This window comes from Carassius auratus, chromosome 23 (assembly GCF_003368295.1).
Source record: "Carassius auratus strain Wakin chromosome 23, ASM336829v1, whole genome shotgun sequence".
Classification (NCBI taxonomy): Eukaryota; Metazoa; Chordata; class Actinopteri; order Cypriniformes; family Cyprinidae; genus Carassius; species Carassius auratus.
The window spans coordinates 6,013,505-6,031,937 of NC_039265.1; the positions used below are offsets into that span (position 1 = coordinate 6,013,505).

General features: G+C 37.1%; 1 protein-coding gene across 2 annotated transcripts; it reads left to right on the forward strand.

Moving 5' to 3' along the window:
* Positions 1-166: 166 nt before the first annotated feature.
* LOC113041102 (RING1 and YY1-binding protein A-like) lies at positions 167-16,729 on the forward strand. Of its 2 annotated transcripts, XM_026199427.1 has the most exons (5): positions 173-350; positions 9,684-9,809; positions 12,638-13,183; positions 14,144-14,236; positions 15,468-16,729. In XM_026199427.1, the coding sequence occupies exons 1-5, from the start codon at positions 325-327 to the stop codon at positions 15,715-15,717; spliced, it is 1,041 nt and encodes a 346-aa protein (XP_026055212.1). In that variant the 5' UTR covers positions 173-324; the 3' UTR covers positions 15,718-16,729. The 2 variants fall into 2 exon arrangements, with proteins under 2 accessions (XP_026055213.1, XP_026055212.1); XM_026199428.1 differs by lacking the exon at positions 9,684-9,809 and having other exon boundaries at positions 167-350.
* Positions 16,730-18,433: the final 1,704 nt, after the last annotated feature.

Here is an 18,433-nt window from a genome sequence, read left to right on the forward strand (position 1 = left end):
ACCAGAGTTAGGCAGTGTGACTTGTCCTATGAAGCATGCCATCATTTATTTATTTATATTTTTGATATTTTCTTCACAGGCTATATTAAAGGTGAGCCATATGCAGTGGTCAGTTTCAAACGCGCACATTTCTATATGAAACATTAGACTTTTAAATGTGTGCGAGTTGTGATTGGCTTAGGGCGAGGTCACGTGACGGAGCGACGCCAGTCTCGCTGCAGCGGTCAGCGAGTGCAAGTGTGTGATAGCAGCAGCGGCTCTGTCTGGAGCTCACACTGTACATTACAGAAGCCCCCTCCTCTTGAAGACGGTGTTTCTCCCATTATGGGCGACAAGAAAAGCCCATCCAGGTATAGAAACATCTCCTTCGCTCTGTATTTTCATTAAGCATCTTGCGCGTTTGTGTGCACTAGCGTATAGCCGCGCAATGCGGTTGAAGTCTACTTATTTTTCCTGGTCAGATTTAACGGGGAAAAAAGCGCAGCCATGGCGGATACAGAGCCTTGCCTGGCTCCCGGTATCGAGCTTTAGACAAAGGGAATTTAGGAAACGCCTCCACTCTTCTTTTCTTATCGCCTTTTTTAAACAGAGAAAGCCTTAGCCAAAATCGTCAGATTGCGGGTGCGGTAAAGTTGGTTTTATTTTGGACATTCGATTCGTTATACATTCGATCTTTACTTAAGCATTAATTTATATGCAATCACATAATAGTCATGGATCATGCTGTATCTCGTTCAGATCACATTTAAAAGCATAATATCAAAATGAATAGTAGCATCGATGATGCAATTGTTTTAAACCTCTGAAGTGAAAAAGTCCTCACAACGGTCTCCGCTTGCGCATGTCAAGTTAGGGAGCATCTCAAAAGTGCAAAATCCACAATAAACTTGATTAAATATGTGCATTATTCAACGAAAACACTAAAACCATGATCCTTTTACATGTGTACTTTATGTTGGCAAATATATTATTTTTAACTTTTAAATGATTATTATATGTTATAAATATGTAAGTAAACTACATGTCTTGCAGTTGGATGCAGAGGCAGTGGTGGTTTTGTGAGCAAACATTAATGCATTGAATTTTATGCAAGCAGCTAATAGCAACCAGTGCAAATTAATAAACAGAGGTGTGAAGTGAGTTCTTTTCTTTAAAATTTTCAGCGGCAGTTTGGATTAATTGTAGACGTTTGATAGAACTGGCTGGAAGACCTGCCAAGAGAGCATTGCAATAGTCCAGCCTGGATAGAACATGATTTTGAACAAGGAGTTGTGTTGCATGTGTTTAAAAGAAAGGGCCTGATCTTCCTAATGTTGTATAAAGCAAATCTGCAGGACCAATTCAGTTTATCATCAGTCACAACTCCAAGATTTCTAGCTGTTTCCAAGGAGTTGATAAGCCTAACTGGATGGTGAAATTGTGATGAATTGATGGGTTTGATGGAAACAAAAGCAGTTCTGTCTTAGCCAGCTTGAGTAGATGGTGATGGTTCTTCATCCAACAAGAAATGTCTGTTAGACATGCTGAGATATGAGCAGCAATCTTCGGATAATCAGGATAGAATGAGAGGTAAAACATAGCAGTGATATGAAAAGTCATGTTTCTGAATGACAGAACCAAGTGATGCCATGTAGACAGAGAAGAGAAGTGGTCCAAGAACTGAGCCATGAGGCTAACCCTAGTAGCTAGATGTTGCTCTTGCCAGTCTTAGGGCTTCAGCAGCTGAAAGCAAGGCAGTCTCAATCGAATGTCCACTTCTGAAGCCAGATTGGTTGCTGTCCAGGAGGTTGAACACAACTCATTCAAGTGTTTTTGCAATGAAAGGTAGAAGGGAAAACGGTCTGTAGTTCTCTAAAAGAGTTTGGTTAAGGGTGGGTTTCTCAAGAAGTGGGGTTATACGAGCCTATCTAAATGTTGGGGAAAAAAAAATTTTTTTGTGATTGTTGTGGGCAAAAATCCTTGATTTTGCGGCATGTTTTCTTAAAAAATGCGATGGAATATGCGGCATATTTTTGCAATTATATGCGATGAAATTGCGAGAACTTGCAAAAACTGCGATTTGATGAAAAAGAGAAAAAAAGGTGATTCCCCCAACACCCTTTTCTCACTAGGCTACTACCTTAATGTAAAGAGTAATTTCTTAGTACTTCCTATGATAAGCGAGCATACTAAATCACAGAATATTTAAGTTGCAATCTCTTACTGCAACGTAAATTATTTTACATACTACTAATATAATTACAACTGTAACTTCTGAATGAAACTACAACAGTGTTAGTAGCCTAGTGAGGAGGGGGTGTTGGGGGGAATCACCTTTTTTCTCTATTTCATCAAACCGCAGTTTTCGCAAGTTCTCACAATATAATTTGGCTCCACTGTCATGTAACAAATCGGGAAACTGCTTCTCAAGTTCTTTTGTGCTTATTTTTGTTGGCAAATAAGAATAATTTGCGCGCTTCAAGTTTCACCCTGGTTTCACCGCGGGGTTTGCAGATGATGTTTACGTCAGGTAATTACGTCACTTCATAAGGTTGCGTCCCCGCATAAATATGCAGCCTGGCGATCGCATAATCGCGTTTTTCTGGAGGGACTGGTTAGCGATGTGAGTTAGTGCAGGTACAACAGCAGGAGAAATGACTTGAAGGAGTCTTGCGTCTTCACTACACTTTGTCAGTTGTATTTGTTTTATGGTTTGGATATTCAAGCGATTAGACGGTCGAATGTTTATTATTATTTCGAGCTCCCATGTTCGTGCAGCTGCATTGTGGCACGAACACTCATATAAACAGTAGATGTGAAGATCATGCGCACAGAGGAACACAGAAACTAGTTGTCAGCGCTGTCCTGTGATTTATCACTAAAGTAGTTTAGAATCTCAAAACTTATTATAGCATATTTTTCTACTTTTGAAGGAACTAGGCTATTTACAACCTACAGCTTCACAATAATATAGAGACAGTATGACTAATTCGCACACGCAATCACTCGTACTGGTACTTGTGCCAATTTATCTTTATCTGATATTTATTTGTCTCTTACACTGAGCAATAATCTATAAAAAATGTTACGAACATAGATAAAATAACTGCTGATAGTGAGCTATGATCGTTCTTTCAATAGGAAAAAATACTCCTTTACTAGTTGATCTCAACCATCTGGCTGAGGCCAGTCTAATAAGATGCTCAGGACAGTTGACAGAATGCGTGTCTTCATGAAAGCGTATCATTTTCACGTGTTATTAAGTCTTGCCACTTGCCAATTTAACCATTCAAAAAACTTTAAAGCATTCAAACACAAGACGCGGAAAAGCTGAACTGAGCTGATGGTTACTCGCGCTGTGTTTGGTGCACACACAGAAAGAGAGAGTCGGGTCTCACAGACAGTAACACTGAACTGAGCTCTCCTTTGCGGAATTGCTATGTTAATGCAAATGCTAATTGCTAATAACACAAACGTTATTTGAAGCGCAGTACTTTCAAAAGGGGATTTGCTCTATTTTGATCGCTATAATATAGACATCAATGTTTATATCTGAACTATAAACTTCATCCCAATATTTCTGTGATGATATAAATTACTATTAGACAGAAATATTACTGTGTAGTTGAAAAGACCTTATGTGAGGATGTTTTTTTAACCAAACATGCTAACTGCTCTCTCTGTGTTAGCGGCAGTGCGAGCACGGATTTGAATGATCTGGTAAGACTTTTCAAAGGTTTAACAGACTCGGTAGCCTTTCGGTAGCATACTGTGTTCTTATTGGTCAACTAATATAGTCAGTTTTGATTGGTTGTTCTGCACACAACTTCATGGTAAACAATGCGTTAGCATCTTTTTGGGGTGAATTATGTCTTATTCCGCTCATCGCAAAGCAAACAGTAAAATAAAAAACTTGAACAGTCTCGCTGCTTTTTCTTCTGTGTGTGCGTATTCAAGCCGCGCGCTTCAGTTTGAATCTGAATAGCGTGTTCAGCACGGGGGCGTGGTCACATTAGATATAATGAAGGGAGACGTGAAAAACGGACATTGCGTTGTTTTCATATGGATTACTTAATCACAGAATATCTATTAGCAGCACTTGTTACACTTCATTTTAATGACGTGTTTGTAAATGAAGATCAGCGCAGACAGGCTGCAGACAGCACACATACTGATAAGACGCTCGGGAGAAAACAAACACATAACTTCATAATCATACTTCGCGTTGTGATTCGGAGATGCTTGTTGGTCTAAATAAAGTTGGTAATGAACCCTCTTTTATGGCCAAACGGTTGGAAATCCCGCCTTGTACTCACCGAGATTAGAAAAGCAGTCATCAGTGAAATGTTGTGAACACAACAAAAGGGATTTGTTGTACTGCCCTGTTATTGTGGTAAAAATTAATTTTAGCCATTGGTTCTTCTGATCTTCATTCTTTGGCAGTGAAAATAAAGCAAACATGCCTTTACAATTAAAAACACACTGTCTCCTCGACATGATGCTATCACACCAACCAGAGCGTCTGTGTGGGGGGTGGGGCACACAGATTTGAAATCTATAACGACTCGTTTCAGCGATTCAGAGTCGACTCCTTACTTTAAAAGCCAATAACTTTATAAATCGTGTACTTTTTGGTTTAATTACTTTGCACATTGTTTACACTGATGGACAGCTACATCATACACTGTAATACAGGTAATTTTTGATTTCCCATCTGTGTGGCTCTTTAAGCATCACCACCAGTCTTAAGTTCAGTTAAAATGACAAATATGCATTCATTAGGCCTAGAAGTTAATTTTTACATAAAGGCATTGTGCTAGAAATATTATTATTATTTAGTAAAGTGTATGTGATAATGCTACTACTGTTGAAAAACTTTATTTTTAAAAGAAATAAATCACAATATGTCTTCCATGTTTAAATTTTAATAGCAAATCCCCTTTATTTACCAAAAATAAAATGTGTTTAAATTTCATAAATTAAAAGACAAATTAAATTTGGGTGAAACTTGTTTACTGTTTTTCATAATTATATAACTTGTAGAAAAACTTTAAACACAATTGTAAATAAGTATAAAGAATGGCATTGGTTTTATTTTTAGTGCTAAAAAGTTATATATTTTTTAATTAGCATATTTTTGTGTTTTGCTTTAGTACCGAAATTGGTACAGAGAACCGTGGATTTTCACTGGTATCAGTACCGAATACTGACATTTTGGTATCGTGACAACACTAACACAGACTGAAGTAGTTTAAGTCTTTGGTTCTTTTAATTGTGATTATTTTGGCTCACATTTAACAAAAACCCACCAATTCACATCTCAACAAATTAGAATACACTTTTAGTGAATTGTTGACCTTCTTGAAAGTATGTTCATTTACTGTAAATGTACACAATACTTGGTAGAGGCTCCTTTTGCTTTAATTACTGCCTCAATTTGGCGTGGCATGGATTCTTGAATCGATTTTGCTTGACAATCCTCTTAAGGCTGCGGTTCTCTCTGTTGGTTGTGCCTCTTTTTTTCCACTCTTTTTCTTTCCACACAACTTTCTGTTAACATGCTTGGATACAGCACTCTGTGAACAGCCAGCTTCTTTGGCAATGAATGTTTAAATGGTGTCAATGATTGTCTTCTGGACAACAGATCAGCAGTCTTCTCTAAGATTGTGTAGCCGAGTCAACCAAACTAAGAGACCATTTTGAAGGCTCAGGAAACCTTTGCGGGTGTTTTGAGTTTGATTAGCTGATTGGCATGTCACCATATTCTTATTTGTTGAGATAGTGAATTGGTGGGTTTTTGTTAAATGTGAGCCAAAATCATCACAATTAAAAGAACCAAAGACTTAAAACTACTTCAGTCTGTGTGCACTGAATTTATTTAATACACGAGTTTCACAATTTGAGTTGAATTACTGAAATAAATGAATTTTATTGAGATGCACCAGTAATGCTAGCCTGAAAAATCACTGTTTATTTTATTTGTATCTTTAATCTTTTGTATTTATTTGTGCTGTTGCTTGTAGTTAGATAGAATATTCTTATTTTCATAATTTTTATTTGAAAGTATAGTTTTTCTATAAACATAGCACATACCGAAATCTGTGATTCTAAAATCATGATACAAACCGAAACATGAAAAAGTTGAACCGTTCCACTCCTAATATATATGCTCGCAGGCATACCACCGGTGTTATGGTTTAACTGGTGGTGACCGTGTTATACTGACCTCACATTGTTTCCAAATGCAATTTTTAACTACCACATTCCTATTTACGATCATTCTGGTAGCACATGAAGGAAGCATTAGTGAAAACCAGTGTTTGGAATAACGCCGTTTAAAAGAACGTTAGGTAACGACGTTGTTTTTTCAATAACGGGGTAATCTAACTAATTACTTTTCCTGTTGTTATAACGCCGTTAACATTACTGGACGTTAAATGTGGTAGGTTACTATGCATTGATTTAATGAACTATGCAATCCGAACGCACCACTGGCTCACACAGTGAGTGAGGAGGTGGGTTAATAACGAGATAAGTGATTATGATTGGATAAGGCAGAGTCATGTGTTTCATGGTAGCCAATCAGAGCCAGTGTTTTTACGCCAGCGGCGTCAAACACACACACACACGCACGCGAGAGCAGCAGCAGCAGAGATGACGAGTCGGGAGCAATCCGATGAAAAGTTGGCATTTTCAAGGTGGAGATATAAGCACTATTTCAAATTCATTGTGTTCAAAGGCAAGAACGTGCATGTAATGTGTACATCTAATATGTGACACACTCATCTACAAAGCTAGTGGCCAAAAACACTTTTCTTACAAAGATAATACTTGGAAGTGCAGGATAAAATTAGCTGTCTGTTGACGTACAATAAATACTGAAAGTTCTGTACGAACACCTGTCCATTCTACTCATTTTAACTGACTTGTGAAAACTGCTCCAAAAAAAAAAAAAATTATAATAATTCTTTGACTTTTTTTTTTTTTTTTTTTTTTTACAGTAACGCAAATAGTTACTTTCCCTGGTAATGAGTTACTTTTATTATAGAGTAATTCAGTTACTAACTCAGTTACTTTTTGGAACAAGTAGTGAGTAACCATAACTAATTACTTGTTTAAAGTAACGTTCCCAACAGTGGTGAAAACAGGCAGAGACAATGGTAGCTTTAGCAACATTAGCCAAAAAGCTCTTTTGGAAGCTCTTTTGGAAAACAAATTTTTTTATGCGTAATGCTTACTTTTTTTTTTTTAATCTTTAGTCTGGATGTTTGTGCTCAAATCATTGGTATCAATCCCTCTTTCAGAAGCAATCTTTGCACAACTCCAGCGCTGAACAGACCCTCGTTTGTGAGGTAGTCCGGTGTAAAATGCTACTACAACCTGGAACTGCTTGTGTGGAGAGACTGTTTATGAATTATTGGGATTATAAAACAAAGAATGGGTGGATTTTTTACCATTATAGGCTGGTGGTTTTCACACACTGCAGCCAAACAACTGTGTTCAAACACCTTATAAAAGTGATTTTTGCATTCTATGTCACCAAAATTGACATCATGAATATGATATTTAGCTAACAGGAAAATAAGGTTTATGAAATAAATATCACTTTTCTTTTCATAATCATGAAAACCAAAAAAATACATTTCTATTCATAAATTTGATATTAGGATTCATATAATATTTGATAAAATCAAGAATATCATCAAAATGTAATTGTGTGAGCAATTCCCAAATAAATGTAAAGAGGTTTCAGGGTTCTCTAAACAGAAAGAACAGTTGTAATATCATTCTCAAAGCTTATCCAACTTTTTCTTGTTGTAAAAATGGGCACAGCCATTTGTACATTCATGAGTCTGGTTTCCAGTCTCATCTGTGTCCACTCCGTCCAGCTATTTGTAGCTGAACAAAACTGTTTTGCTGCTTGATATTGAAAGTTGGTGTGTCTTATCATATTATGTATTATCTTAATTGTGAGCACATTTGTTTGTAGTGCAAACAGTTTTACCATTTACTTCTCCCCGTTATTTACCTATGAATCAAAGTCTCACCCATAGGCTTACTTTCGCATTGAAGAAAAAGGTGGATAGGAGAGCTCTTATCTGCATAAAATCTTTAAATCAACTTAACCCTTTCATGCATTAATTATTAAATCACAAAGTAATATTTTTTTATATATGTTTATTTTTTACTTTTAAACAAGAAAAAATTCATGCCAAAAACTTTTTTGTCAGTATATTTTATTTTGAGGGAGTTACAAATCTGTTCACTGTAGTGGACAACATGCATCAAAGGTATAAAAAGTGAATCAATAGAATTTAATGTGTTATCTTTAAAAAGCATCCCCCCCTCCTTTTTTTTACATTTACTACAAGCAAAATGTATGAATACTCATAAGAACATTTAAATAACAACAAGCAATGCCATGACAGCACAGAAAAGTGAAGTGTAACAAACAAAAGGTAAGAGTGTGTGTGTATGGGGCAGGGGTGTATGTCTGTCTTTTTGAGAATAAAAAGATTTAACACTTATTACTGATGTTATTACTGGCATATCTCCTCTTCCCTCTGCCTGTTTAAACAAATTATGCAATATCTCAAAACAAAAAACAAATAAACAAAGGATACAACGACAATAATTAAATCCAATTGTAGACAACACTTTAGGGGTTCGCAGTTGGTGGTTGGGAAATGGTGCTTAAATGGTTCAAAATGGCTTCAAATATCTGTCCACTGTAGTGGACACCATGCATGAAAGGGTTAAATGTAACATTTTGTTATCAGGTATTTGCAAGGTAATGACTTACTTCCCAGGGAATATCACTTACAAAACCATTCCAGTTGGAGATAACAAAAGTCACAAGAATAGACTACTTTAATTTTCTTATTGTTTTTATGATTTAGATGATGAGAATCAGTGTTTACTTATATACAAATATTTACAAATATTTTGCATAGATCCACTGAGTGAAAACCATGAGATCTCCATGTGGCACTGCATCAGCAGCAGTTGCAAACTCTTTTAGACTAACATGAATTTCATGCTTATCTAAGAACACAGAACAATTACAGATAGAACCATTTTGATTTGATTAGGGATCAGAGACCATATATATTACAGCTTAATAATACAAGTCTTTATAGAATTTATTTGAAAGGTATGATTTGTATTGGGATTGTGTGAAGATATTACAACTGGTGTGACATCTGTGGGTCACATGGAAGTTATATAGATTTTAATAATTGAAAGATTCACCAATAATATACAAAATCATATTTTCAAGTGTTACTGAATATATTACAGATGCCATATCAGCTCCTGTTTCTAAAAGTTAAAGTAAATGTTGGAATTCAATGTAATAATTCATAGTAAGAATCCGATTGACATTTTAAAATCATGTATTAATGTTTTTCCACTTAATTCTTTACATTTTATTTGCATGATGCTTTGCATCTGCTTTGCATCTTTTTTTTAAATTATTTTCATGCAATTTTGAGACAGTCCCTTAATTTGCTCAGCGAATGTCTAACAAATGTCCAATATAAAACCAACTTTACTGCAACCAGATTGCAAGTCTAATAGTGTGGTTGTGGAGGACGGCGTCTGAAAACAGCACGTAGAATTAGTGCACATGATGACATTTGCACTAATTAGGGTGCAGCATGTTTTTTAAATACCCTAACCAATTCTCCCTTTAAATCTTGTAGGCCAAAAAGACAAGCCAAGCCCTCTGCAGACAACGGATTTTGGGACTGTAGCGTCTGCACCTTCAAAAACAGTGCAGAGGCATTCAAATGCAGTATATGTGATGTGCGGAAAGGTACATCTACAAGGTAAAGTGACACTGCAGCTTATAAGAGGGAGCTGTGCATTCATAACCATCATAAACACAATGCACATGCATGCAGTGAAGATGTCAACATTGATATTTTGTCTTGTTGCTGTGGATTGTGTCTTTGTCCACACTGACGTCATATGAATCCTGTAGAATTTCAGTGACACTCTTGGACAGGCGGCAGGATCCGGCTGGTTCCCCATTATGTGAGCCTATAGGAAATGGGAAACTGCAAGATGTAGGCTTTAACTATCTCAGATTTGCTAATGCAGCATTGTTGTTTTCTTACACACACTGTGCTGTTTGTTGAATAATGTGCAAAATATGAAACACATGGCTTGATTTATTGCTGTGTTGTCACTAATGCACTGATGTTATCTTATTGATGATGTTATGTGCTAGAATTTAGGCTATTATTGGTGCCCATGGCATGCAGCCATAGTCTCTGAAATGATAAGTGGATTAGATAAGGGTTCTGTCCGTGAAAAATGTAAGATATATAAGCCAATGGTGAAAAATAATGATTTTTTTTGTAGTAGATATTCAGTATGTTCATAGCTGTTTTGCAAAAGCACAGCACAGATGGTAGTGTATAATTATTTTAGCCGTTTAAGATTTCCCAAAAGTGGATTATGGGATACAGCAGGGATATTTCTGACACAATTCTAGGTCACTAATCATATAAGCACATTTGTGCCGTTGAACTCTGTACAAAATATCAGATGTTTCCACCAAACATCAGATGCCTCTTTAAGGAATTTTAAAATGGCTATTTTCTTTTTTCATTATAAAACTTCACATTTTTATACTTGATATATTTATGTTAAATTGTGAAAATGAAAAATTTATAAAAATGATTCACCGGTGGTCTCAGACGTTTGGAGTACAATGTCTATGCAAAGTGTTTCATCTTTCTTTTCTTTTTTTTTCAAACGGTTTGCTCTTGAAATTGACATATCATGAAAGAGACAAAATATCCTTTTATATTTTGCTCCTTTACCTGTTTTCAGCCAGATATTCTAGTGGGATGAATGTGGCGAGTCGAGTGCTCACTGGCTTTATCGCAGGTGTTCATATCTCTTTTCATGTATTCTGTACAGCGTGAAGTACACAGGCATCTCTCTCGGCGTAAATTGCAGGCTTGAATGTTGATTTTCTTGCTTTGTTAAAGCAACAGGATCAGTCCCTGCTCTCTCATAGAGCGGTTGTTTGATGAGGCCAGGTTTATTACGTCGTTCTGAGGTGTGCTTCTGCTGACTTGAGTGAGTGTCGTCTGTGTCTGGCTACTCTTGCACACCAGAGTAGCAACAGCTGAGGGAATCAGCAGGGCACCACACAGACAAACCAGAAACCCTTTCTCTGTCTCGCTTTTAAGCCATTCTCATTCCGTGAAGTGGCCCACACACTTATAGTAATGCAAAAAAGTAGTTTTTCCACTTGTCAAAGAGGATTTGTGCATAACTCAAAACTGTGGTAATACTCCATAATCAGTTAATTGGTGCAAAACAATGTAATGGTTCCAGGTGTTGTAAGAAATGAATTGTGCTTGTTTATGATCATTTGTATTTATTTAGCACAACTGTGTTCTTTTAATAAGATTAGGGGATGGTGATTATGTGCTGTCAGTATGAAGTTAAATCTGGAACAGATCATGTAAATAGAACATCATAGAGAGCCGCCAATCAAAGACCTGAACTGTCAGTAGGGTGTTGTTAACTCGGATCTACATTAATTTACTGTGATTCTCCAACTCAAATTGACTCCGAGAGGTAATGTTTTAAACCCAGAATACTCCCTTCGCTCATAACTTGAAAGCATCTCTCATTGCTTTCGGCTGTGCCAGTATGAAAATAGTATTGAGGACATTGAGACATGAACTTCATGTGTTTGAATTATTGATAGACCAAATGTATCATCCAAGTTAAAGCCATTTTGGTCATTTAGAACACCGTTTTTCCAAACCTCCAGAAGAGGTTGTTCCCCCTCACATTAGTTCATATGTAATGACAGTCTTTAAAAAGTGCCAGTACACATTTTAATACCCCAATTACCCCAATGTTTTTGAAAGGGGTCTTTTGTGCCGACCAAATTTGTTTATGTGATCGTTTGCATTTATTTGAATGCTTTTCATGTTTTGAAATACTATTACAATTGAAAATAGCTGTTTTCTATGGTATTCTCTTTTCTTGCCTTGCCTTGATGCAAAGCATCAGTATATTTTAGCATCATTACTCCGGTCTTCAGTGTCACATGGTTTTTCAGAAATCATTCTATAATTCCAATAGATTTATTTGTTTAATTTCATAGTTTTGATAATATGTAATATAAACTTTACTATCAATATTAAAGGAACACTCCAATCTGTTTGAAAATAGGCTTATTTTTCAACTCCCCTAGAGTTAAGTTTTACTGTTTTTGAATCCATTCAGCCAATCTCGGGGTCTGGCGGTAGCACTTTTATCTTAGCTTAGCATAGATCATTGAATCTGATTAGACCGTTAGCATCTCGCTCAAAAATGACCAAAGAGTTTCAATATTTTTCCTATTTAAAACTTGACTCTTCTGCTAAGCTAAAAGTGCTAACGCCAGACCCGAAGATCGGATGAATGGATTCAAAAACGGTAAAACTCAACTGTTTAACTCTAGGAGAGTTGTTTTCAAAAAAAAGTGGAGTGTTCCTTTACACATTTTGTCATCCTAACAGCAAACAGAGCACTTCATATTGGAATTAGAATTTCATCATTTTTTTCTATGGTGGTTAAGGCTATATAAACTGACATCAGTACTGACAAAGCACTTGATTTCTGGTAACATTTTCTTTTCTAGAAAACCTAGGATAAACTCTCAACTCGTGGCACAGCAGGTCGCTCAACAGTACGCCGGCCCACCTCCAGCCAAGAAAGACAGAAGGGAAAGGACAGACAGAGACCTGCCTGACGACGACCACTTCGACATGGACAACTCCGACTCGGATAGACTCAGCAGTCTCCACCCTGACTCCGACCATCCCGAGAGATTAAGTCTGGATGGAGGTCAGTCTCACAAGGATCAGAGACAGGAGCGTGGTCTAGACAAACCACAGCCGCTCCACACAGACAGGAGGCCTGAGAGAGCAGGACTGACACCAGACCTGCAGCAGCAGCAGCACAACAGAACAGACAGAGAGCAGACAGACAGAGCAATGCTGGACAAACTTCACATGGATAAAGATCATCCGCTCACAGCAGGCTCTGGGATGCAGCCGGCAGAGAGGATGGGTGCAGAGAGAGAGGAACTCAAAAAAGGAAAAATAGAGAGAGCCATGATGGAGAAACACAAAGAGAGACCTAAAAGCCTCACGCCGAGTAAAAAACCCACTGCTAAGAAGATGAAGTGAGTGTTTTTATGCAGCCATGCTCTGCGAGTGGTCTTCTTTCTTTTAGATTGATTTAATCAGATATTGTTATTAGGGCTGTCAAAGATAACAAGCATATGCAATTAATTAATTATGCCAAATGATTTTTATTCTGGTAATGCATGTATTTTTAGTTTACTTTATAACAGTGGGGTTCTGGAATTGAAAATCCCATCAATTTTCTCCACAGGGGAACTGAGTTTTTAAAAAAATTATTAATCCCATAAAGACAGTCCAGCTGTGAGCTGCGAGTTTGTTAATAGATGCTATCACGTAATAGTTGGTATGCCCACTTTGCTCTCTAACTACTTAAATATTTTCTATAAGCGACATCTTAAAGTTAAATAGTTTCTCCGTTTTAATTAGTTTTTTATTTGCAATGCTTCATGGGATTGTAGTTATTTCCCTCATTAAAGCCATTAAGTCTTGTACCTTTGTCTTTTTGTAAGATTTTTTTATACTTATACTTTTTTATAGTTGTTAATGTTTTGACTCCTTTGGCAGCTGGTTGGTTTGGCTCATAGCTTAGAATTCTTAAATGATTTTTTTTTTTAATATCCCTATGAGAAAATGTATGGTAAAAAATAGTTCTGGAGCCTTTGCCACTGAGAAGTAGATGACCGCTGTTGCACTCTGTTAAAGATTTTATTTCGGTTATTTCTGTTCTATGTATTTTTTTTTTTTATTGGATAATTAATTAAAGTAATAACTCAACTGGTTATATTTTATATGCTAATCTGCAATGAGAAATGCGTGTTTGTCATTTCTAAATCACTTTGGATAAAAGCTTCTGCTAAATGAATAAATGTAAATGTTAAGTAAAACACCAGTGGAGAATTGCTATAAAAATACATTTACATATGAATGATTAAGTCCATAGAGTGTGGGGAAAGTTGTATGATAATAGTTATTAATGGCATATTGAATTTTATTTACAGGCCCAAACTCATTCAGAAAAGTCCAGCTGGGGAAAGTAATGGCATGAAGGTTGGCAAGTCTGTCAAGAAGAATAACAAATCTAAAATTTCACGGTAAGTTCAGAACTGATCTGCATAGTCCATGGGCTCTGTAACTTGCTGAAAAGATAACAGCTAGAACTGGATGATCATATTCAGACCTTTGGGCTGAATTAAGCATTTAGAGATAAACTCAGTAGTTTATTCCTAATGAAGTGAAAAGTACTTCTGACAAAAGCGTTATGAAAGTATGCACTTACATAAGGTAAAGACTCATATAGTCATATTAGAGGCCTAGAAAAAGCTGTTGCATTGTACACAAGAGAGCCCACTACTTATAATGGATTTCAACACATGAAGCTGAATACTCTCTTCATCCTGTTAATAAAAGACACGTTTGTTTGCAGAGTAAATTAATGATTGGCTACAAAAACGTCTGCTTTTGCTTGATGCTGCATCACATCTTGAAATGGCTGCCAGTGCTTTTGGAAAGATAATTCGGCTGTCTTTATGTAGTTACAGCATATACTACATCTGCAGCCTAAGATTACTTGGCGCACCTTTTAACGTTGCTAACTTGCTTTATATTTAAAAAGTCAGTTCACCCAAAAATGACAATTTTATTATGAGTTACTTCTCAAACCCACAAGACTTTTGTTCATCTTTAAAACACAAATGAGGATAATTTTGATGAATTCGGAGATTTTCTGTTCTTCCATTGAATGTTGATTCAAATGTGATGGTCCAAAAGACATTAGAAAGATAAAAAAAAAGATAATGTCACATCAAGCATTTACAGAAACTCAACTGTACATGCAAGAACATTTACATTACATTTTACATCAGAACAAACCTGATTGGTTCTCGTATATCAGTCAAGCACATTTGAGCTTCAGTTGACCGTATTTGATGTGAAAGTTTTGGTTGAATGAACTTTCAGTGGAGGGACAGAAATCTATCAGGTTTCATTTTACAAATATCTTTATATGTGTATTGCAGATATGTTTTTTTATATATACAGTTCTTCAATTGTAGTTATTTTAGTATGTTAAATTAAAAGATATAAGAAATGATTCCTTGGCAACCAGCTGAAATAATGTTTATTAATATATATATATATATATATATATATATATATACACACACACACATATATTAACACTGTTTGAAATGACTTGAGGGTGAATAACTGATGACCGTTTTCATTTTAGGGTGAACTATCCATTTAATAGTTTACGCAATGAATGCTGCAGTAATAAAGTTGATGTGTAATTCTTTCTTTCTCAATTCCTCTGTTACTCTTCAGACCTAAACTGAAGAACGTGGACCGGAGCTCGGCTCAGCAGCTCGCTATAACCGTGGGCAATGTGACTGTCATCATCACAGACTTTAAGGAGAAGACCCGCTCCACCTCCATCTCCTCCTCCACTGTCACCTCCAGCGCTGGCTCTGAGCAGCAGCACCTGAGCTCCAGCTCAGAGAGCACGGACAAGGGGTCGTCCCGCGCCTCCACCCCCAGAAGAGACCATTCTACTGGGCACAATGAGAGCATCTAAAGGGGAAGAGATTCAGACACCTCAATGCCACTTGGCGAGGCCAGGAGCTCCTATAGCCAAACGTGTAACTGTACATGGAAGAGGGAGGTTTTCAACCCATTCAGACAATTTCCATCATGACACATCGGCGGAAGTGTACCTAACGAAAACCCTCGTGGAGCACCTTGTAGATTGATGTGTTGATGTTCACGTGAGTCACTGTCAGGCCGAGACCCACTGTATATTCTGTGCCCTACTTTTTTGTGCACCATGGAAATCAGCGCTCCCAAGTTTGCATTATTATAGTTCATTGTCATTAAATCGTGCAGACTGCTGTTTTGACTTTGTGTTTAGAGCGTAGAATCGTTTATGCTATATGTACAGTATCTGAGCTCATTCCTCAATCTCTCAGCCAGCTCTGAGTCGACGATCTGTTGCTTCGGCTGTTCGTAGAAAGCAAGTTCTCAATGATAAGGTCACGCTAGACCACCAGGGAGATTTGTTCCCTTATTATCTCATATGACAAACTCTTATGTGTTTACATGGTGGAAACACAAACTGTGATGATGTGAGTTTACAGTATTATAACTGCAAGGCCAACTTTGAAATCCATACGGTGTACCATGTAGACATGTTTTGTGGTTCACAAGATGATAAGAGAGTATTTAGAATATTGTTCTTTATCTTGCTCTGTTTTTAGTCTTTAAACCTTTGCATATTTCTTGTAAAATTATAAAGAGATTCACAGTACTGTCTGTTATTCAACTTCATGGCAACGAAAGTGTGGAGAGAGAGAAACCGGCAGTTGTTGGAGTATGAAGCAAATTATCTATTTGTGAGAGTTCATACAGTATATTTATGGTTTACCAAGATCTCTACTATTAATTTTGAAAAAACTCCCAATATAGCATTGTGTTGAAAAAACTGTCTTCTTCTCGCCCATGAGGACGATTTGCACAGGTTTACACATTCATTCGGAACTTTGTTAAAAATCTAGAAGCTCATGAAGCTAATAAAATACTTCTGAAAGTCATTACAGTCTCAAAGCATCTCGGAAACTTTGATCCTCTGTTTTCTGAATGCATGCTGTTGTTATTATTGGGAACAAATCATCCATGCATATGTGTTTTTTTTTTTGTGTGTGTGTTTTTTTTGGACCTCATGATGTTCACTCACAATGTCTTAACTGGACCTTCCTTCTCTCTGGTGATGTATGCAGGACCTCTTCATTTAGTCCCACTACTGCAAGCTCATGCTCAACTGCATCCACATCTCAACATCCCATCAGGCAATCGCCCAATGCTAAGCCCCTCCCAAAAAAAATCCTCCCAATCCGCTAAACTCATATACGGACATTACAGTATAGAATGTTACTACTTCTGCTTCATCTTGACTTTAAAATGGGTGCATATATATAAACCCGATTCCAAATAAGTTGGGACACTGTACAAATTGTGAATAAAAACAGAATGCAATGATGTGGAATTTTAATATTTTCAATATTTTATTCGGAATACAACATAGATGACATATTAAATGTTTAAACTGATTTTAAATTTCATGGCATCAACACATCTCAAAGAACAAGGCCATGTTCACCACTGTGTGGCATCCCCTCTTCTTTTTATAACAGTCTGCAAACGTCTGGGGACTGAGGAGACAAGTTGCTCAAGTTTAGGAATAGGAATGTTGTCCCATTCTTGCCTAATACAGGCTTCTAGTTGCTCAACTGTCTTAGGTCTTCTTTGTCACATCTTCCTCTTTATGATGCTCCAAATGTTTTCTATGGGTGAAAGATCTGGACTGCAGGCTGGTCATTTCAGTCCCCGGATCCTTCTTCTACACACCCATGATGTTGTAACTGATGCAGTATGTGGTCTGGCATTGTCATGTTGGAAAATGCAAGGTCTTCCCTGAAAGAGACGACGTCTGGATGGGAGCATATGTTGTTCTAGAACTTGGATATACCTTTCAGCAGTGATGGTGCCTTTCCAGATGTGTAAGCTGCCCATGACACATGCACTCATGCAACACCATACAATCAGAGATGCAGGCTTCTGAACTGAGCGCTGATAACAACTTGGGTTGTCCTTGTCCTCTTTAGTCCGGATGACATGGCGTCCCAGTTTTCCAAAAAGAACTTCAAATTTTGATTAATCTGACCACAGAGCTTTGGCCCAGAGAAAACGCCTGCGCTTCTTTATCATGTTTAGATTTTTTTTTACCTATATTTTTTGACCTATAGAGATTTAGCTGGCAACGGCGAATGGCACGGTGGATTGTGTTCACCGACAATGTTTTCTGGAAGTATTCCTGAGTCCATGTTGTGATTTCCATTACAGTATCATTCCTGTATGTGATGCAGTGCTGTCTAAGGGCCCGAAGATCACGGGCATTCAGGATGGTTTTCTGGCCTTGACCCTTACGCAAAGAGATTTCAGATTATCTGAATCTTTGGATGATATTTTGCACTGTAGATGAGGATAACTTCAAACTCTTTGCAATTTTTCTCTGAGAAACTCCTTTCTGATATTGCTGCACTATTTTTCATTGCAGCATTGGGGGAATTGGTGATCCTCTGCCCATCTTGACTTCTGAGAGACACTGAGAGGCTCTTTTTATACCCTATCATGTTGCCAGTTGACCTAATAAGTTGCAAATTGGTCCTCCAGCTGTTCCTTACATGTACATTTAACTTTTTCGGCCACTTATTGCTACCTGTCCCAACTTTTTCGGA